Here is a 23,210-nt window from a genome sequence, read left to right on the forward strand (position 1 = left end):
GCCGCGGAACCATGAGCCATGTCGCGCGACGTCGAACTCCTCCCGCTCAAGTCCGCGCTCGTCAACAGCCGCGACAGCGAAGAGGCCTATTACCCGAACAACAACCCTCCAGGCTCTAGCCATGACTACACGCTGCTGTCCAAGAGAACGCCAGCTTCTAAGCGGTAACACCAACTTTATCTTACTTCTACGATACAAAAGACTGTTGCCCCAACAACGGTAATAACATGCCGGGCTCTAGTCATGACATGACTACTAATACACTACACGCTGCTGTCCAAGAGAACGCCAGCTTCTAAGCGGTAACACCAACTTTAGCTTACCTCTACGATACAAAAGACGTTACTCCAACAACGGTAACCCTCCAGGCTCTAGCCATGACTACACGCTGCTGTCCAAGAGAACGCCAGCTTCTAAGCGGTAACACCAACTTTAGCTTACCTCTACGATACAAAAGACTGTTGCCCCAACAGGCTCTAGTCATGACATGACTACTAATACACTACACGCTGCTGTCCAAGAGAACGCCAGCTTCTAAGCGGTAACACCAACTTTATCTTACTTCTACGATACAAAAGACGTTACTCCAATAACGGTAACCCTCCAGGCTCTAGCCATGACTACACGCTGCTGTCCAAGAGAACGCCAGCTTCTAAGCGGTAACACCAACTTTATCTTACTTCTACGATACAAGACTGTTGCCCCAACAACGGTAATAACATGCCGGGCTCTAGTCATGACATGACTACTAATACACTACACGCTGCTGTCCAAGAGAACGCCGGCTTCTAAGCGGTAACACACTTTATCTTACTTCTAAGATACAAAAAACGTTACTCCAACAACGGTAACCCTCCAGGCTCTAGCCATGACTACACGCTGCTGTCCAAGAGAACGCCAGCTTCTAAGCGGTAACACCAACTTTTCTTACCTCTACGATACAAAAGTCTTTTGTATCGTAGAGACAGACACTGATTATTTATTAGGTAAGGTACTTGTCAATTTAATTTGCTCTACATTGCTGGCAATTATAATTTTGTTAGAAAGTTAAGAAATTCATAAATTTTAATTTATTACTTAAATGAATGTTATGGTTAAGTTACAGAAATACGTTACTTTAACCTCCCTTAAAAAAAGCTTGGCTGCCGGTAACACACTGTACGTTACATCTTGTTTTGAACGGGACAGTACTTACTATTTTCCAGAAGTCTGTCCCCTGTCTCTAGAATATGTACAGCCAAGGGCAAAAACATGTATACACTTTAGTACCTTGTCTATTTTCGTCATATTTAAACTGCCATATATGAACTGTCACCGTGCTTAAAGTGACAAGGTACACTAAAGTGTATACATATTTTTGCCCTTGACTGTACGTGACTGTACCTACCCCTCGTTCGCCACAAAATAAGTAGGTATTCAGTCCGACCTCGCTCTTAGACAGCAACCCTCCAAATCCAAGTCATTTAGCATTTTGAATGCAACGCCATCCTCCAAGGCCGGCCGGGCGAGGCCGTTCGGGCAAAAGCTGCCAATTCCGTTTCCTGGCCTTGGAATAATAATAATTGGCAAGGAAAACAGGCTGCCTTCTTGCTTCCAAGACTAGATATATACGTAGGTATACGATAGATAAGAGTTCAAGGGCGTACCGGAGATACAGTCGAGTTCTTAAGCTTCTGAGCAAAAATTTGATCTTAAAATTATGTGAAGTTATGAACAAGGTCCGCCCGGATTGCTACCACCATCTTACTCGCTTGGAACCCTAAAAATCATTGCTGTGTGTTCCCGCAGGCTGCAGCCGGCAAAGGCAGCGACACCGACGCCGATGCTGACGCTGTGCGGCGCCCCGCCCCCCTCCCGCCGGCGCGAGGAGCTCACTGCACTCGCCAACCTGAGGAAGAAGGTTGCGCCGGCGATGATGCACTCTGATAGGTCAGTAGTCCGTAGCCATAGAAGGCCGCAGTGACGATATTACACTCTGAAGCTTGTAACACACAGAGAGCGGTGGCGGGGCGGTGCGGTGCGGCGCGGAGGCGGTACCGGTTGTAATATTCGATTGGTTTTATGACCGGTTTCGAGTTTTGTAGTAGCCCTGCTGGTAGGAGCCGTAGGTCACAGCGGCCATCTTTTTTTAAGGCTGCCTGTTCACTGGAGCGGTGCGAGCAAAGATATACAGGGTGGAAAGTTGAGATAGGGCAGCAATACTGTGTTAAGACACTAACTTTAGTTAAAATGTTCAGTTTTTAGTTGTCTACATACTGTTTAATTTTCTTTAACCATTAAAAAGGATTCATGTTCGAAAAAAAAAACAACATGCGAAAGTTTCACTTTGCAAATTAGTGTCCTACGAACTGTATGGAAAAAGTTTTCTTTGATTTGTGGGTGTTCTAGTACTCTAACCTTAGTTGGTCTCAAAGAGTGTTTTAGTCCTTGATAAAAATGGGACCGATTGGCATTTAAAAAAAAGTCAAATCAGTCGATTTTCTCGCTGACTGTACATTTTATTAAAAATCAGTGAATGTCGATTGTCATCACTTAAAAAGTTAGAAAAGGTATCCCTATGAGCATTTTTGCGTAGCAGCAAGGGATCTAGTAGCTGCCCTTGCTGCCCCATCTCAACTTTCCACCCTGTAGGTACACGAGGCAGCGGAGCGCATCACCCATGCGGAGCGGAGATGCGGTCTTTTTCTTTATTCACGCACGGAGCTTCTTCGCTACCCCGCTCGCTCATTTCTCCGCCCCGCTGCCCCGCTCTCTTCCTCGCTCTGCTTCCCGGTTTTGTATGAGTTTTTATCTAGTTACCAAAGAACTCTATCCACTGGAGCGGAGATTTTATGCAATTCTATTGGTGGATTTTTGATCATGCTCACCGCTCCGCTAACTCGCTCCGCTCAATAGTTGACAGGCAGCCCTATTGTTCATCCCAGCCTATATACGTCCCACTGCTGGGCACAGGTCTCCTCTCAGAACAAGAGGGCTTGGGCCATAGTTCCCACGCGGGCCCAGTGCGGATTGGAAAGAAAGAAAGAAAGAAAGAAAGAAAAGAAAAACAACAACTTCAAACAAAAACAAAAAAAAAAAAAACTTCACACGCACCATTGAATTGCTTCGCAGGTGTTTGAGCAGGTTTCCTCACGATGTTTTCCTTCACCGCAAAGCTCGTGGTAAATTTCAAATGTAATTCCGCACATGAATTTCGAAAAACTCAGAGGTGCGAGCCGTGGTTTGAACCCACGACCCTCTGTTTGAGAGGCGATAGGTCAAACCACTAGGCCACCACGGCTTCCTATTGCCCTAGCCCTATTGTGTTACAGACTAATAAAGCATTTTTACAAAAATCGAAAAACCACAGGCATAGAAAATATAATGAATATCTTGATTGTAAAATATCATTGATTTATGTGCTATACTTTTCGTATAATATGAGGACAACGAAACCCAAAATTCAACCGCCCAAATCTTACCCTAGCCTACAGCTATCTCGATAATTACGGACGTCGTTGCGGAAGGCATGGGGGGAGGGCTGCGAGCGCTTATGTCACGAGCGATAAAGACAGCAATATCCCAAACGAATAAATAACGCGGCCGGCAGGGAAACTTCTCTTAAGTTATTTGCCTGCAAGTAGGTAATTAATCTAAAAATTAGACATCGACAACCCTAAGCGACCGCGCCGGATTCAAAATTCAAAAATTCAAATGATTTATTCAGTAAATAGGCCGCAATGGGCACTTTACACGTCATTTTTTTAAACTACCAGCGCTTTCGGAAAGACCATCATTGCCAAGAAGAATGCGCCGCAAGAAACTTGGCAGAAAGTCATTTTTTCATCAAAATGTAATTACAAATAAAATACTTAAAAACTATATTATACAATTAAAGAAAAAAAATACAAAAAATAATAATACAGGAAATACAGGGATGTATGGGGTCCCTTAGTTACAATACTAAACACTAACTATATCTAAACTATATCTACGTTCAGTGGAAGTGTAGAATGCTTCCACCGTCATAAATTTTAAAATAATGATAACAATAATTTAGTTCTGAAATATACATTTCAGGTCAAGTAACCATTAAGCTTTTGGATTTCGAAGGCAAGTTCACGTCTGCCGCCCCCAAAGTTAGCTCACATTAGATTAGGCAGCTAAGTCTCCTAAAGGGTCGGAGTGTGCATACTTCTCTTTTACTATGCTAATGTGAATCGAGCGGTTCCAACTGAATGACTTTACAATTCCATAACTGTAAGTAGTTAGGGCTAATGTTTTGTCAGGTGGGCGGTTCGTATGCTAATCTCGCCCGAGGCCCGCGAGCAAATTGATGGCAGAAGGCCGGGGCGCTAGGGCGGACCCAAGACGACGCTATTTATAGAACATACGGGCTTTTTGGGGGCACTTTTGGTATCACGTCACTCGGAAATGCTTCTCGATAGTCGTCTGTGAACTTATTGCAAGTGCCGGCTTTAGGCAGCGTTTCCACCAGAGATGTGCGAGGATGTTTTTCGAGGAATGTGTTGTTCATGTTCATGAACCAATAGAAACGCTTCATTTGCCTATCCTCGCTCTGCCGAGCTGTTTCCACTGAGATGCGCTGAGCGAGAAAAGGTACCATCAGCCAAGTAAGTGGTAGGTATATCAATTTTTAAACAAGTTCCTATCAATTTAATATGTCGCTAAAGTCGACCACCCTAAAGTTGATAATCGTTTGCATGTCACAAAACAATAATGCCAATAGACGTGTCTGTCAACTTGAAAGTTCGACTCTAGGCAGTTGTCTCACCGCCGGCGAGGAAACGATTGGCTATCGACTATTTTCTCGCTCAAGAAACGAACAAAAGATATAAGATCCTGTGTGAGTAAAAGAGACACATATATTAATAGTTGATCGCTGGCGGTTCACACTGCCGGCGAGAACTCGCTCTTACATCATTTGTCGCAGCGACAAGAGCTATAAGCTCAGCGATACTCGCTCAGCGCTGTTAGCTTGGCGGCCGCCCGGCTCGAGCGAGTGGAGCGAGTAATCGCCCGTCGTGCTCGAACACTCGCTTTTCACTGCTCGCCCACTCGTTTCTAGTTACTCGCTCTGCTCGCTTCTCGCTCATCGTCGGCGGTGGGACAAGTGCCTTAGGGACATATTCATTTGATAGGAACTTGTTTAAAAATGGATAGACCACTTATTTTGCTGATGGTACAAATGAAGCGTTGCTATTAGTTCAGCATGATAAAGGAACACATTTCTTTCAACACATCTTCGCACATCTTTGGTGACAACGGAGCCTAAAGCGTACTTACACCGGATATCCATAGACCCACCATTATTTTGAATACTCATTTTCCATTTGTTTGTTTAGGCGGTCGTCGCGCAACAACAACGAACAAACAGACAACGAACCAGCACCGCTGGACAACAGACCGAAGCTGCTGCAAAAGGTACGTGATACATTGTGATACTATGAGTGTGGACCACAAAACAGATACCGTAAACTGCTTCAACTTTGCCCTCTGGCCCCAACATTGCCTGAGTTGATTTAGAGTCGATAACTTAGCACTCTTATAGGTTTTAAACTTTTATCTACACGGGAATTATTATTACGGGGGGATAAAGGTTTTAAAACCTAAAGGGTGTTAAGTTATCGACTCTAAATCGAAGCAGGCAATGTTGGGGCCAGAGGGCAAAGTTGAAGCAGTTTACGGTAGGTTACTGAAATCAATCTACAAGCGAGAGAATTCGAATTTATTACACTTTAAAATATAACAATCGTGCATTTCGCCAATGTCGAAATCGTCGCAAGATATTTTCTGCGACGTAATATAACAATGACATTAACATTAAAACATTTTAGTTATTATTAATTAATTTATGTTTCCATTTTTCGCGTTACATTCTCAACAATAAATTTAAATACGAGGGCCCTACCACAAAATTTTACATGACACGAACGTCGAGTTTGGTTCCGATAAAGGAGGGCTCTCCTTTATCGGAACCAGTCAGGCGAATCGGAGCGAGGGGGTAATACCGGAGCGCAGTTGCATGCTGTGTCTGTCCATAACAGGCATGGAGCTAGGAAGTACTTAATGCGGAGCGCAGTTGCGTAAGTGCGAAGCTAGCTAGCGGAGTCACAGTGTAAGATAATGTTCTTAGACTTTGGCGGAGTGGAGCGAGAATATAATCCGAATTTCCATTCGTGGATCTCTGTTCCTAAGGGGTGAAACTTCCGCTGCTGCGGGTCAAAGCACCCAATTTAGCCTGTACTATCACTGTGCAAAGCGGCTTGCTTTCTTCACGAAGTGCAGCATTTTGACTCTAACAAGTATGACTATTCCCCGCTTCCATATGCTCGTCGCGGCTGCCCCACTCGCGCTCGTTTCTCCATCCCGCTTACCCACTCCTCTTGCTTTCTTCTCTTTCTGATTTTGTATGAATTTTCAACATTTCAACATTATTAAAGCCTGACCAGAAATATATGACTATTCGCCATGCTGCGTAATTTCATTGGAACTAATTTCTTACACTGGCAATAATTTTAATGATTGTCAGTGTCACTGTTGCGGTTTCTTTGAACAATAACAAAAATGCCCAAAACGATTCGTAGTCAACAACTGATCATTGTAAATAATGTTTCTAGTTTTCTCCGGAGATTCGCGCTGTCATCGTTCATCCACCATTACCTCTCATATTTCGTTTTCTAGATTTTTTTTTACCGTACAACGGCAAAAACTACTAGACACTGGCAAAATTGTCCTCCGATGGACAGAGCCATATTTTTTTAAAAGAAACAACAATAAATAATGTTTCTAATAAACTACTGGAAAAAAATACGCTTGGGGAATGAAACTATTTCGCTACAAAACCTTTCCAAATTAACATCAGAGCTAACAGGTAAAGTCAAGATGTCATTGTTCCGACTATACTGAACTATTGCCATATAAATAAATAAGCATTTTTGGTTTACCTTTAGTTTATTACATTTGAAATGCCTGAATCGCAATTCAACTGCCAAAACCTATATTTATATCCCTTCTATCGGATGATATCTCAGGGCTTCTATCAATACACCGGAAGCGGGCCGCGGCCTTGACCCGCCCGCGACCCTCGTTTGCAACCCCTGTAAATGAGACAAGGCTCACCCTGAGCTCTCTGACTAAACCAATTAAGTCTACTTTTGAACGGCTACGGGAAATGAGGCAAATTGCACTAATAGCGAAAGCTGGAGTGCGACCTTGGCATTTTAATTATTTAGGACTAGCGTTTACCCACGGCTTCGCACACGTAAATCATTACATCCAGCAGCTAAATTAAAATTTCGGGATTTTAAAAAATTCCCGTGGGAATTCCCGAAAATTAAATCGTGGTTTTCATTGACGTTACATAAAAAACAATCATGTCAAATTTCATGACTCTAAGCCCAGCGGTTGTTATTTCAAGATTTTATCCCTATCCCGAGGGAATATCGAAATAAAAAGTAGCCTATGTTTTATTTTAGATGTTCAGCTATCTACATACCAAATTTCATCCAAATGCGTTCAGCCGTTTCAGCGTGAAGGAGTAACAAACATACTCACTCACTCACTCACAAACTTTCGCATTTATAATATGTAGTAAGTAGGATTCCGCAGGCAGTCAAACTCAAACTCAAACTCTTTATTGCGCTAAATATTTACTGAAGCTATTAAATTTGAGATCGCAAGATAAAACCGAGATAATGCGATGGAATAAACATTATTCAATCGAGAACTATACTGCACAGAGCTCTTACGGGTCTTCTTGGCCTACACAAGGACGAGCCTTTCTTCTTAGGCCGCGGCTCCACTAAGGCGGAGACGAGCGGAGCGAAGAAGAGACGTGTAGAGATCGACCAATCCCTACAAGATTAGATTATTTATTCATTCAGTATAAAATTACATCATAGTTTGTACATGTCAAAGTTACGAGAATTTATACTGAAATTGTCAAGAATACACAAAATATTAAATTGGAAAACAATTGAATGTCACAAAATGTTAAAATTGAATAAAATAATAAAAAAAGGAATAAAACAATTAAAATTCAAAACAGGTTCTCGTAAAATAAAAATAAAATTAAAATTACAATAATGTCAGGGGATCGTCCAATTAAAATTCATAAAATAATTTGAAAAATAAAAATGACAAGTAAAAACTGAAAACAATTATCAATATTGAAAATAGTCAGAAGATAAGTCTGATGATAATGAGAAGGAGACGAGTCTTTCTTCTTAAGCCATGGCTCCACTTAGGTGGAGACGAGCGGAGCGAAGAGGAGACGCCTAGATATCGACCAATCCCTATACGTCTGATGATAATGTGACGGAGACGAGCTTTTCGTCTTAGGCGAGCTCCGCTAAGGCGGAGATGAGCGGAGCAAAGAGGAGACGTGTAGGGATCGATCAATCCCTACAAGTCTGATGATAATGAGGCGGAGACGAGATGTGCAATAATATGATTGGTCGATCCCTATACGCCTCGTCTCCCCTCCGCTCGTCTCCGCCTCAGTGGAGCCGTAGCCTTAGAATGAGATAGTAGATAAACTTCAGTTAAAGGCAAATTCTAGTCCGAAATAGGTTGGTTCCGTAGCCATTACGAAAAAATTAAGTTATTATTTTTCTAAGGATTTCGTATTTTTATACGGGAATCTTCCAAGTTTAGTTACATTTTATACCTTAGGCTGCTATTTACTCTTAAACTACTAATAATTCTCACGAAAACTTAGCCGTTATCCTGAATTTTTTCAATTTTTTCCACCCACCGGTTTAGATTTTAGAGGCCCCCTTTTAATAAAAATTTGCACTTAAAGTTGAATAACTTGCAAACAGATCACTGAATCGAAAAATCGTCGTAGCAAATCCGTAATGGTTTTAAAAGACCTATCCAACGATAAACCACACTATAGGTTAGGCACTAAAAAAAGCACCCCCACTTTACGTCTATGGGAGGCACCCTAAAAAAATTTTTTTCCCATTTTTTATTGTACCATTTTATCGGCATAGTTTACATATTATCCGTGCAAAATTACAGCTTTCTAGCATTGATAGTCCCTGAGCAAAGCCGCGGACGGACAGACAAACAGACAGACATGGCGAAAATATAAGGGTTCCGTTTTTGCCATTTTGGCTCCGGAACCCTAAAAAGGTTTATATTTTATGCTTTTCAGTTTTTACATCGGTTTATTTTTTTGTTAAAAAGTTTTTATTTCAAAAGCACTAATGAAAAAATAAGCCTTGGTAGAGTGTATAGCCACCACGCTCGTTCAACAAAACTTGGTTTGGCAAAAGGCACTGCCCGTCCGAAGCAAATATATTGCATCCCACGTTAGCAGAACCACGCTTGCTAAATTGCAAGGGCAATGGGCCAAATGAATACATAAGAATCGTGATAAAAAAAAGTATAAATACCATTTTTGTAGATAATTTTAAGATCTGCCTCGGCTACTTTTTGATAAAACTTTGGCAGACTTATATATTCCGGAAATGAAGGTTCATACCTACCGACTGGAATTGGTTTCATGCTGGTATCAGGTATATTTAGGGGTCGTGGTCCTTGAGAGCGTCTGCGACACTTCGGCAAAAAAATACTGACATATTTCGCTTTTCTGTATCTACCAGTAAATTCCTTGACTATTATTTCAGTTCGAAAATACAAACTGAGACATGGATGCACAGAAAAACCAGAAAAAGAGACCAGCGCTGGGAATCGAACCCAGGTCCTCAGCAATCCGTGCTGCGTGCTATAACCCTACACCACCGCTGGACAGGAATTAGACACGAATTCCCTATGCATATGGTTATTCAATATAACCAATCATAATTTGATTGCTTAGTAGCGACATCTCTTGTCTGGGTGAGCGTTGTTCCGAAAGAATGTGACGTCTCTCGATGAGAGCGAACATAGATGTCGCTAGTGCTGCTGCATAAGTAGCGTAGTAGAAATAAGCAACCTGAGATATGTATGCATAGGGAAAATTCGTGTCTAGATTCCTGTCCAGCGGTGGACCCCCCTACAGGGGTTATAGCACGCAGCACGGATTGCTGAGGACCTGGGTTCGATTCCCAGCGCTGGTCTCTTTTTCTGGTTTTTCTGTGCATCCATGTCTCAGTTTGTATTTTCGATATGGTTTCACGGGATACCCGTAAAAGTAACAAAGTAACAAAATGCCTATGTACATCAGTTACTGCTCGGATATTAATAAGCAAGTAAAATTTTCGTCTTTAATTTTTTTTTCGTCCAATACTAATGGAAAATATAAATTTCTACTTATGCAGGCACCCAAAATGACACAATTTTTTGTATTACGTTGGGCAAATGCTCCGGAAGCTATATGCGAAAAAGAAAAAACTTTAATATTTTTGAAGCCTCAAAACCTAGTCCTACGGGTCTACATGTCCAGCTTAGTTCTCTTCACATCCGAATGGTATAACCACAGATGTCATTTTAAAAACACCCGAGATGTCAGCTAGAGGCCACAAATAAAAATAGGCTTTTAGTATAATGAACGTACCCGCGTCTCGTGTGAGGCCGGATGGCGTGGTGTAAGTCAGAGGCATTTACAGTGCAGTGACTTATCCGTTGTTATTGTACGGTCAGCATCAAAAGTATTATTATTATTATTCCCTCAATGACGGCCTTAAGGCTTGGGCCAATGTCAGTTGCGATGAAAGGGTTGCGGTTGATTCTGCAGAACGCCAACAGTTTGACAGCAGCAGAAAAATATTTTGAAAAGAGAAAAAAAAAATCCTTTTCGGCCGAACGCTGTTGGGAGTCACGTCACTGCGACAAAGACAAAAGATGTTGTTATTGATTAGATAGAACTATAGTCTTATATTATTAGAGGATATAAAATCACACAGAATGGTAATAAAAGTGAATATACATAACGAAGGAGGGATTAAAGTTAACAGGCGAGAATATAAGGGGTCATACAAGGAGGATGTCAGCTTTGAACATTCGAAAAATAAGTGGTCAAGACAGCCTTCGTCTAAACCACATTCACACAAAGGCATCAAAAGTAGCTGGTTACTTTTTTACTCTGTCGCATTAACACATTTTTCAATCTTGTTTGGCGCTAAGCACGCGGCTGTAAAACGACGAAGTACAAAAGTAACCAGCTACTTTTGATACTGACTGTAGCTACAAAACTATAAATCCAACTATGCCACAAATCATAGTGGTTTCACCTATCGCCTCTCAAGCACAGGGTCGTGGGTTCAAACCCCGGCTCGCACCTCTGAGTTTTTCGAAATTCATGTGCGGAATTACATTTGAAATTTATAACGAGCTGTGCGGTGAAGGAAAACATCGTGAGGAAACCTGCACAAACCTGCGAAGCGATTCAATGGTGTGTGTGAAGTTCCCAACCGCACTGGCCCGGTGGAAACTATGGCCCAACCCTCTTGTTCTGAGAGGAGGCCTGTGCCCAGCAGTGGGACGTATATAGGCTGGGATGATGATGATGCCACAAATATTATAAATGCGTAAGTTTGTAAGTTTTGTTTGTTTTTTACTTCACCGCGTCTAAACCGCTGAACCGATTTAGATGAAATTTGATGAGTATTAAGAAAAATAATTTGAAGGTAAACATTGATAAAACTAATTATATTCAATTTCATACAGACATGCGTAGTTCACAAAATTTAAATGTACATTATAATAACGATCCTATTGAAGAAGTAAAACATACCAAATTTTTAGGACTAATATTGATTGTCACTGCAAGTGGAGGGAACATGTGAACAAGGTTTGCTCCAAAGTCAACAGTTTTGTGTTTGCTTTAAGACGGATTAGCCAGACAGTTTCTTTGCAAGCTGCAATAATGGCTTACCACGGCTATATTGGTTCTACTCTAAGATATGGTATGGTAATATGGGGTAACTGTACTAAAGTGACCAATTATTTATTGCACAGAAGCGCTGCATTAGAGCCATTTTCAAAATTAAGCGTAAAGGGTCCTGTCGCCCATATTTCATCAAATATAATATACTAACAGTCCCATGCATGTATATATCGGAGATCTGTTTATTTGTGCACAAATATAAATGTCAGTTTATAGAATATCAAGAGATGTGCCACCATAAAGTAAGACAGCTTTATAAATATAAACTTTACAAACCACCTGTAAAACTAGCATTGTCGTCTAAAAATACCTACGTAATGTGTGTGAAAATCTATAATAAGTTACCAGATACATTTAAGAGTGTTGTCTATGTTTTGTTTTGTCAAGAATAGATGTCTGTCATATAAAATAAATTCTTGCTTTTATTACTGCATTTATTGCTTTTTAACTGGTTATGGGCCCAGCGGCTCAAATGTTGCAGGAAAACCGTGTCGTAACGCAATTATAAACGAAAACGACTTGTAACGTCGTATTGCGACCGGGTGCTATTCAGTAAAAAAATAACAAGAAAATGGCGACGTCACTTTCGGCTACAACGGTGAATAAATTAAATGGTGAAAACTGGTCAACGTGGAAATTTGAGACACGAATAATTTTAAATGGCCAGGGATTATATGAAATTGTGTCGGGTGAAAAACTAAAACCAGTATCAAAACCGGAATCACTAGACGAGGTGATCGCATGGGTCCGGAACGATGCTAAAGCACAAACCATTATTGTCACCCGTATGGAGCCAGGTCCACAAGCTCATATTCTATCTTGTGAGACTGCATATGATATGTGGACGAAACTGAAGTCTGTTTATGACAAAGAATCCACTGTCAGCATTCATCTTCTACAACAACGTTTCTTTACAATGCAATTCAACGAGGGCACCGTATCCGACTTCTTGTCGAAACTGGAAGATATCCGTGTCAAGCTTAAACAAGCAGGAGAAGCCATTTCAGATAAAATGATTATAACCAAAATCCTCATGTCACTTCCCGAGCAGTACAAATATTTCCGATCTGCATGGGAGTCTGTCCTGAGTGAGAATCAAACGTTAGATGAACTGACATCACGACTCCTACTTGAAGAGGAGCGAAATAGAAGTAGCATTGAACAAGATGTGGCGATCGCTCTCGTCACTCATGGAAGTACTGCTAGCAAGTGCTTAACATGTGGCAAAGCAGGACATATGAAGAAAGACTGTTTTAAAAACAAAACCTGCGAATTTTGCAAGAAACCGGGTCATATAGCCAAGTACTGTTTCTTCAGGAAAAACAATAAAGCTAAGAAGCAAGTAAGTCCTATTGCTTTGGTGGCAACTGAACTGAATCAAATAGAAGACTTCTGGTATATGGACAGCGGATGTTCACAACATATGACTCGAAGGAATGATATAATGTGTGACTATGAAGAGCTTCAAGACCATCCGGTACAGATGGGAGATGGGGCAACTATAAACGCTATGGGTATTGGCAATGTGAGACTAGAAGCATTTGACGGACAGAAGTGGCAAATAGTTGAGCTGAAACAGGTTCTCTATGTACCGAATCTCAAGGTAAATCTATTTTCTGCTGCTAGTTGCCTAGATAAAGGTCTGCAAATGGTCTCAGATAATAACCTTTGCAAGTTTATTAAAAACAATGAAATTGTCACTCTAGCCCGTCGTGAAGGTCGATTGTTTAAAATGATGTTCAAAATGTCACAACCGTCACAAGCAACTATGGCGTTGTCAAGCAAGTCTGACAAAGTTGAAGTATGTAATAATAATAAATGTGAAATAATGTTATATCATCAGAAATTTGCCCACCAAAACTTCGTTTATACAAAAAGAATACTCCAATATAATGATGTTAAAATCACATGTACAAAGCAGCATTTCTGCTCAGCTTGTATTGAAGGCAAACATTCGAAAACTCCGGCCTATTCAAGTATTAACAAGACAAGCTTTCGAGGAGAAATTGTACATGCAGATCTATGTGGACCCTTGGAAGAAGAGTCTATTGGAGGTTCGCACTACTTTCTCTTATTAAAAGATGATTTTTCTCGTTTCCGCACTGTTTACTTCATCAAACATAAGAGCGAAGTTATATCAAATATAAAAATATACCTCGCACAGAGTGATAATGAGGGTAAATCGGTGAAAACTCTTCGCACGGACGGTGGAGGTGAGTTTCTTAACAAAAATATGAAAGAACTCTTAGAATCAAAAGGAATTAAACATCAAATTTCAATCGCATACACGCCAGCTCAAAATGGTAAAATTGAACGCGAAATGCGCACTGTAATGGAGGCCGCTCGCACGATGATGAAAGCAAGCCAAGTTAACAAGAATCTGTGGGCGGAAGCTGTAAATACGGCCGTGTATGTCATTAATAGGGTAGGGACGAGTCCTGAAGAAGGCAAAACTCCCTATGAACTGTTCTATGGAAAAAAGTTTGATGTTACCCATTTGAAGTACATTTTCGGCACAGAAATGTGGGTTCATGTCCCGAAACAAAAAAGGAAGAAGCTCGATAGCAAGAGTAAGAAAGGGATGTTTGTGGGATATGGTGAGAACACAAAAGGCTACAAGATTTATTATCCAGAAAGCAATACCTTCTCAATTGAAAGAGAGGTGATAGCATCACCTACTATGTTAATGGAGAGCTCTGTGGCAGATGAAGTACAACATATCCCAGTGTTGCTTGAGCTCACCGACACTGAATTAAATAAACCCACAACAAGCTCTGTAACTGACAGCGTTCAAGAATCTGAAGACGAGTTTGTTGACACTTGTGAAGTAATATCGTCGGAAGAAGTAATAGAAGACCCTAATAATCATCCAGTTGCTGGTAACACTAGGTCTCTACGGCCTAGAAGTACGCTGAGGCCACCTGTCAGTCTACAAGACTATGATACGTCCTACTTCACACTTCTAGATACAGAAGAGCCGACGTCTCTGAAAGAAGCGCAGACGTCTCCAAATGCCTGTAAATGGGAGGAGGCAATGAAGGCTGAAATGAAAGCTCTTACTGAAAATGACACTTGGTCGTTTGTTGAAAAACCTGACAATAAGATTATGATAATAGACACTAAGTGGGTTTTCAAAATTAAACGAAATAAAGATAATGAAATCGATTTGTATAAAGCTAGATTAGTTGCTAGAGGTTTTATACAGAAAGGGTTAGACTATTGTGACGTATACTCGCCTGTTGTAAAAATGGCTACAGTAAAATCATTATTAGCCTTGTGCAACAAAAACAACTGGCCAGTATACCAACTCGATGTTTGTAGCGCTTTCTTAAATGGCATAATTAAGGATGATACTTACGTAGAATTACCTGACAACTTTGTGGTACCTATTGGAAAGGTATGTAAATTAAATAAGGCGCTATATGGCTTAAAAAGCGCACCTAGGGCTTGGTATGAGCGATTTAATAACTTCATGTTAAGCCAACAGTTTTCTAAAACGAAAAGTGACCATTGTGTATATTATTATGTCAATGACAGTAGTAAGGTCTACATATTAGTTTTTGTAGATGATATTTTGTGTACTGGTTCTGGTCCAATGTTGAATAAAATTATAACAAGCATGAAAAATGAATTTAAAATGAAAGATCTGGGACTTGCTAGCTTATATCTTGGAATTCTTATTCAACAAGACTTACAGAATGGTATCACTACTCTGAACCAATCGCAGTATCTAAAAAATGTTTTAAATAAATTTAAAATGTCAGATTGTCATAGCGTGACTACTCCTATGGATCCGAAATTTGATTTCTCAACGCTACAAAAAGAAACGTCTGAAAGTGTCGAGTTAGAGCATAGGTGTAGGCAGCTAATAGGTTGTATAATGTACGCTATGATTGGTACCAGACCTGATTTGTGTGTTAGCATAACTTACTTGTCGCGATTTCAAAACTGTGCAAGTAATGAACTTTGGACTTGTCTAAAACGAATACTGAGGTACATACAGGGTACTATAGATTTAAAATTGATATACAAAAGAAATTCAGGTGAAAAACTATTAACTGCTTATGCTGACGCTAGCTGGGGAGATGATACTCTAGACAGAAAGTCAACGTCGGGTTTTTGCTTACAAATCTATGGTAACTTGGTATCTTGGACCTCAAAAAAACAAACCACAGTTGCACTTTCTTCTTGTGAGGCCGAATATGTATCTCTCACGCATTGTATTAGTGAAGTTTGCTGGTTGAGAAATTTGTTATCAGAATTGCAAATTCATGAAAATTATACTGTAACTGTATATGAGGACAACCAGTCCACTATCAAAGCTTGCAATTCGCATGAACAGCTGAAAAAGATGAAACATCTAGATATTAAGTATCATTTTATTAATGAAAAGATTACTCAAGGAATTGTTAACATTCAGTATGTTCATACGAGTGTACAGTTAGCCGATATATTAACTAAACCTCTGTCTCGACAAAATTTCGAAATGTTGAGAGGACTGTTAGGGTTAGGCTAGAGAGTTAAGTAAATTTCCTATTTTTATTATACATCTTTTGATTGAGGGTGGGACAGATCTAGCATTCAAAATATGAGAAATTTACTATCATAATATCTATTTGTATTAATTAATGGATCTTTAATGATCTATTCTTGAGGGTGGGTGTTGTCTATGTTTTGTTTTGTCAAGAATAGATGTCTGTCATATAAAATAAATTCTTGCATTTATTACTGCATTTATTGCTTTTTAACTAAGAGCAGGAACTTAAAGGCATTTAAAAGAATATTAATGTCATGGCTGTCAGAGAAATGCTTTTTATAGTATTAGCGAGTTCTTAAACGAGTAAAAGGCGTTGTAGATTGTGATTGTCATTGAATTGTCGTATTGTCATAAAAATGATTTGAATACAATTATTTCAATTATGCTTATAATATTATGATATGTATTTTTAATTCAAATTGAAATTTGTACGCCACTTAGTGGCACTGAGTGGCGATCTTATTATAATCGGTTAAATTGAAACCACTGTACACCCACTTATGACAAATAAATTCTATTTCTATTTTTTCTATTTCTATAGTTCTGGGGAAGGACATAGGATAGTTTTTATCCCGGAAAATTGCAGTTCCCACGGGATAGCGATAACCGAATTCTACGCGGACAGAACTCGGGTAACGGTTAGTATTAATTAATTACTTCTGCCAACCGCACTCGCAGAGAGCCAAGATATAGACTTAGCCTAGTTTGGCCTCTGAAGGTGATTTTCCACCCGCGGGGCGAGACGAGACGAGAATTTGAAATTTGTAAGTATGCATTCTCGCGCGCCCGCCGCGAGCCGCCACGGGCCGCCGCTGGCACCGCCATACAAATTTCAGTTCTCGTCTCGCCTAGCCGTCGGAAAATCACGTTGACGGATATATAATCATAATCATAATCATTTATTCATTTGTCCAACATAGGTAACATTTAATTGGTCTTAAATTATGTTTTTTGAGTTTTACTATGTGGTGCCCCAGGGCATACAAATATTGCCTTATATTAAACCTATTTACTATGTCTATGTTGTGGTTATAAATAAGATGTATAAAATATTATTTCTTTTTGTGAAAGAGTGCGAAGGAATGTTACAAATTTTTATTTAACTTGCCTGTTTGTTGTTTTTTTTTGTCGGGTAAAATCTTACAAGTTCATTTTGGCCCATTTCCTGTGGTCTGATTTACTTAAAATTTGGTATACCTTATTTAAATTGGATGACGATGCAAGTACAGTCAACAAAAATATCTTGTGTTAATATTTTTCATTATTTGATTATCGCTATCTTCCGTACAATTACACCCAACCAGCCTCAGCGCACAAGTTGAAGTTTTTTTTTTTTTTTTTTTTATTCGACTGGATGGCAAACGAGCAAGTGGGTCTCCTGATGGTAAGAGATCACCACCGCCCATAAACACCTGCAACACCAGGGGTATTGCAGATGCGTTGCCAACCTAGAGGCCTAAGATGGGATACCTCAAGTGCCAGTAATTTCACCGGCTGTCTTACTCTCCACACCGAAACACAACAGTGCAAGCACTGCTGCTTCACGGCAGGATTAGCGAGCAAGATGGTGGTAGCAATCCGGGCGGACCTTGCACAAGGTCCTACCACCTGCAAAAGTGCCATTCTTTTGTTTTCCTTGAACTTTTCGCGGATAACTAGCACACAGTAAATACCCGAGAGACATTATCCAAGTTAATATAACAAAGAGGTAAAGTTTGCTTGTTTATGTTTATGTGCTAGCAAATGTAAGCTTCCACTCTGCGTCAACTTCCGTCAGAAGTGTCTCCATGACATCGGGGCTTTCAATAAAAGGGCCTAATACTTTCTTTAAAGGCCGGCAACCGACCAATGATTCTTGAGATGTTGGTGCTCAAGGGCAGTGGTGATTATTCGGCCTATGACGCGCATGCTCATTGGACTTGAAACCTTTAAATAATATAAAACAACACTATTCACGAACCGCAAGCAATATTAGAAGTAGCTAGCTATACCTAGTGCCATCCACGAAGACGCGTGATTTTGTCAAAATTTGACATTATTGTAATAAAAACCACGGCACGCGTCATCGTGAATGACTATTTATATAGCTGTATCTCTTGTTTGGAAGTTCAGCAATAAAGGGTTTCCTATGTACTGAGTCGAGTCTCGCGTCATTTGAGTTCAGAGCCGTAACCCGTGTGGTGTCGTGTCGGGTTAGAATTACACCTCTCCATTTCTTCCGTGGCTGTCGTAAGAGGCGACTGAGGATACCTATAGGTTAAGGTATATCGTAGGTGACAGGCTAGCAACCTGTCACTGTTGCACCGGTTTTGTCAAACTTAAAACCTAAAATTGCTAAAAGTGACTCCGAAGCGGTAACGTTTCGTGTGCTCTGCCTACCCAGTTTGGGAATATAGGCGTGATGTTTGTGTGTGTGTGTTGTATGTCTGTGGCCAAGCATGCTCTTAACGGCTTAAAAACTCTTCAATTTGCAGGTTCTTCAGAACCGTCCCGTGACCATGGTGGTGCAGTGGAGCGAGGTCCGCACAGCCTGGCAGGACAGCGACTTCATCACCGAGTGCCTCTGCTGGCACAATGTGTATCGGCAGCGCCATGGGGCACCCCAACTGTACATGGCCCCCGAAGTGAGTAGATTCGAGGCTTCGGTTGGACCCCAACACCGATTCCCTTTGTGACATTATTTAAGCGTTTATTCCTAACCTTATTCGTGTACACTTTTTCGTTAGTGGTAGAAAATTCTTTCCGGTTCTCTAGTAGAAGTAACTCTAGAAAATAATTGAAAACGACATCAAGATCTACAGGCAATTCGTAGTAAGACCACGAAAATGAGTCGGTTGAAGCTGAAACGCTCCAATAATGACCCCTTTGCTGGCCCAATTTGTACCGGCAGCGGCATGGGCCCCCCCAACTGTACATGGCCCCCGAAGTGAGTAGAGGCTTCGGTTGAACTTCATCACAAAGTGCCATTGCTGACACAATGTGTACCTGGTGGGGGCCCCCAGCTGTACATGACTTCAGTTTCCTCGACTGTACTCATACGAGGATTACAAGTTAAAAAGGTTATATGTATATAATAATTGAAAATATTTGTCCCTTTCAGTTATGTGATTACGCTCAAGCCTGGGCCAACCATCTCGCTCACACAAACAGGTTTTACTACAGGAACGACAGGGACGTCGGCCAGAACCTTTACCAGCGCCCTGTGAGCGCTCTACAACCTGACGTCACAGGTAATCTCATTTAACCTGTTTTTCAGAGTAAACTCGTTTTATCTTACTCCGCAAACACGTGCAAGACAGCTGCGTCTGTGCCACACATGTGTTTTCATGCATAATACCTTATTAATATCGTATTATCGGAGCACTTTGGAGCGATTCCGTTCGATGGCTTTCTCGAGATATTGTACTGCGTGTGCTAAGAGCAGGAAGGAGATGGTAAAATAGCTCATTCTAGTACAGTGTCAAGAACCGGTTCCTTTTAGTACTTAGTAGGTACCTACCTACACGTACACACGCATCCTAATTTAATCACTGTCTATAGTTAGGTACAGTCGAGTTCATAAACTTGTGAGCAAAAATTTTATCAAAAATATCCAAACACGCTTCTACACCGTTAACAATAGAGTCGTGCTCAGATATTTTTGATCAAATTTTTGCTCACAAGTTTATGAACTTGACTATACCTACTTACACTTATTCCTGGTACAGTCACCTGCATTAATATCTGCCGCAGCGGATCGTGCAAAAATATCTGACACGTCCTACCGGCCCTAGAAATAGAGTCGTGTCAGATATTTATAGATATTTATACACGCTTTATTGTGTCAGATTTTGATGCTGTGACTATAGTTACCTATTTCCAATGGCAGGACAAGAAGCATCATCTTATTGGTACGCTGCTGTCCGTCAGTACAGCTTCTTCAAGGAACCTGACATCTTACACGCCAACGTCAATGCAGGTGAGTAAACTGGGCCTGGCAGCACAAAAGGGTATTTGGATTCTGATACAAACCTAGCTCTTTGTAGGTATCTGTTTTTATTTTTGGTTCGTGGTTTTTAGTTTATATTTTAAGATTAAGAAATAAATACAGACCTATATAAATAACTGCTCACCATATGTGGATGATGTGTTCGCTTTAGAGTATCCACACGAACAAAGTGGAAAAATAAACTCATAAACAAAAACTTTCTTTTGTGTAGGTAGGTACAGTCACCTGTATCTGCCACAACGGAGCGTGCGAAAATATCTGACACACCCTACTGGCCCTAGAAATAGAGTCGTATCAGATATTTATTCACGATTTGTTGTGACAGATATTGGTGCCGGTGACACATACACTGTTTTAAAAGTTTCTCCGTCTCAGGCCACTTCACTCAAATGGTGTGGGTATCCACTCGCTTCTTCGGCGTGGGCAAAGCACGCTCCCGCGCGGGCAAAGTGATCGTGGTGGCTAACTATTCCGCCCCCGGAAACTGTTCCGGCCAGTTCGAGACCAACGTGCTCCCGCCCCTGCCGGAAAACTTCCCGGACATCCCCGTACCACCGCTTCCGGAACATTAAGCGCGGTTTTTTCCGGTGCGTATCGTCGTCAACGCGTATCAATCAATGAAAAGAGAAAATTTTCAAGCATTGCTATTTACTTAAGGATGGGTTTATCTTATGTGCGCGCATTTGTATCATTTAAAGATCAAGTATGTACTTATATCCTTAGATTAAGACTCACTTTGGAATTTGATTTAACTCGTGGGATTTTCAAGTCAGTGACATCTATGGACTCATACCTAAACTAGGTTGATCAGCTTGGTACTGTTGGTGAATTTTTAACACGAATTTCTTCCATGTTTTTTACGTTCGGTCTATTCTATTTGCTGTTCATAATTGAGATGATACGCGTTGAAGACATGATACAGTCACGATTTTTAATTTGGGACCCTCTCAAGACCTAAGTAATATCTGACATTAAAAATCGTTACCGTACCATCTATCTGTCAAATAAGTGGTCTAGGCTACTTTAAAGTTGGCTATCGTTTGCATGTCGTAAAGCAATAATGTCGTAAGACGTGTCTGTCAACTTGAAAGTTAGAGTATAGCGACATTATTTATTTGATATAAAGATGTTTAAAAAGTGGTACACCACTTAATTTTGGCTCAGCGTAAAGTAAGGTACGCCGTAGAGATCGTACATTACATAATTTCATACTTACACGGCTTTTTTGTCGCGACGTTAATATTTATATATATATAATCATAGCAAGAAGTTACAAACAATATTGATTCTGATTATTAAAAAGAAAACACCATATGTAATTTTAGTTTTAGAAGTGCTAGATATTTTTATTGCACAATTAGGCATAAAATGCAAGATAATAGGCAATGCATAGGTGTAATTATGATTTTGCCTGCGGTAAAACCTAGGTGAAATAGTTAGATTTGTATAAAGTGCATCGTGCGTAAGCAAGAGCTTATTTATTATTTTACAAAAGACACCAGTACAGAAATCTGCATGCCACAGCAGAGCGTTCAAAAATATCTGACACGTGCCACCGCCCCTACGGACGGCCCTAGTCGTGTCAGGTATTTATGAACGCTTTTTTGTGTCAGATATTGGTGCTTATGACTGTACAGCCTGCGGCACGGAACTGTAGCGATGGGTAAACAGCAAAAGTACGAATTAACGGTATCGTGGGAAGAGTTCCCCGGTCCAAAAACACCAAAGCCAGCCTTGGCGCATAATTTGGCCGGGCAGACACGCATTTAATAGCTAAGTAATCATCGCTTTTTAAAGCCCAACATGTATTTTTAAAAAGTCTGGCAATATTTTATAATAAATACTTAAAAATAACATTTCTGTATTTCTCGCCCTCGAATCGTGCGGCAGCTAGAGAAAAAGCCTAAAAATATCCCAATGAGAAAATATTTGGTCGGACACATTCGTAATAAGTCAAAGATGTCAAGCCCCGCCAGGTGTCCGGCAAAATCTTGGGTGGCTGTGTGACGCGCAGGGCAGATAGCGTACGTACATCACCTGCATTAATACATTGCTGATTTTGACGCTGTCATCGTTCATCCTCCATTACCTCTCATATTATCGCATTAATATCTGCCACAGCGGAGCGTGCAAAAATATCTGACACGTCCTGCCGGCTCTAAAAATAGAGATCAGATATTTATGCACGCTTTATTGTGTCAGATATAATGCTGGTGACCTTTAAAGCGCAAGTGTGTGGCGTACGGGGCTGTCACATGCGCTGAATTTAACGATCAACCATCGCTACATACGTGCCTCCGGCTGTTATATACCTTACCTAAGTAAATATTTGGTAAAAATTTCAGTTCCTACAACCGTCCGTTTAAAATGTAATTAGTTTACAATATTAAAAAGCTCGACAGAACACTTATGACCGGAGTTGCATTATATTTAATTTTATTTGTGCAAAACTTTTTTCTGGCATTTTTTACGGGGGCGAGTTATATTAACTATATTTCGTTTTTTTAAGTAATAGGAATAAGGGAAACAATCTTGAGCTGCGTCTTTTTAACCCCCGACGCAAAAAGAGGGGTGTTATAAGTTTGATACGTTATGTGTGTCTGTATGTATGTCTGTGTGTGTGTCTGTCTGTCTGTGGCACCGTAGTTCTTAAACTGGTGGACCGATTTGAATGCTTTTTTTTTTAATTGAAAGCAGGTTTTTTAGCGAAGGTTCTTAGACATGTTTTATCACAATCAGTTCAGCCGTTTTTGAGATATTGAACTTTGAAGTGACAAAGTCGGGAGTTTTCCAACTTTTTGTTGGTAAGGTTAGGTTAGGTTATTACTGAAGAATAGTTATAAGAA

General features: G+C 40.5%; 1 protein-coding gene across 1 annotated transcript; it reads left to right on the plus strand.

Annotated features, from left to right (window-relative positions):
* LOC141430346 (uncharacterized) lies at positions 1 to 22,207 on the plus strand. Its single transcript, XM_074091042.1, has 7 exons — positions 1 to 164; positions 1,789 to 1,929; positions 5,346 to 5,424; positions 18,851 to 19,000; positions 19,477 to 19,606; positions 20,245 to 20,334; positions 20,740 to 22,207. The coding sequence occupies exons 1-7, from the start codon at positions 19 to 21 to the stop codon at positions 20,934 to 20,936; spliced, it is 933 nt and encodes a 310-aa protein (XP_073947143.1). The 5' UTR covers positions 1 to 18; the 3' UTR covers positions 20,937 to 22,207.
* Positions 22,208 to 23,210: the final 1,003 nt, after the last annotated feature.

The sequence above is a fragment of the Choristoneura fumiferana genome, chromosome Z (genome assembly GCF_025370935.1).
Source record: "Choristoneura fumiferana chromosome Z, NRCan_CFum_1, whole genome shotgun sequence".
Lineage (NCBI taxonomy): Eukaryota > Metazoa > Arthropoda > Insecta > Lepidoptera > Tortricidae > Choristoneura > Choristoneura fumiferana.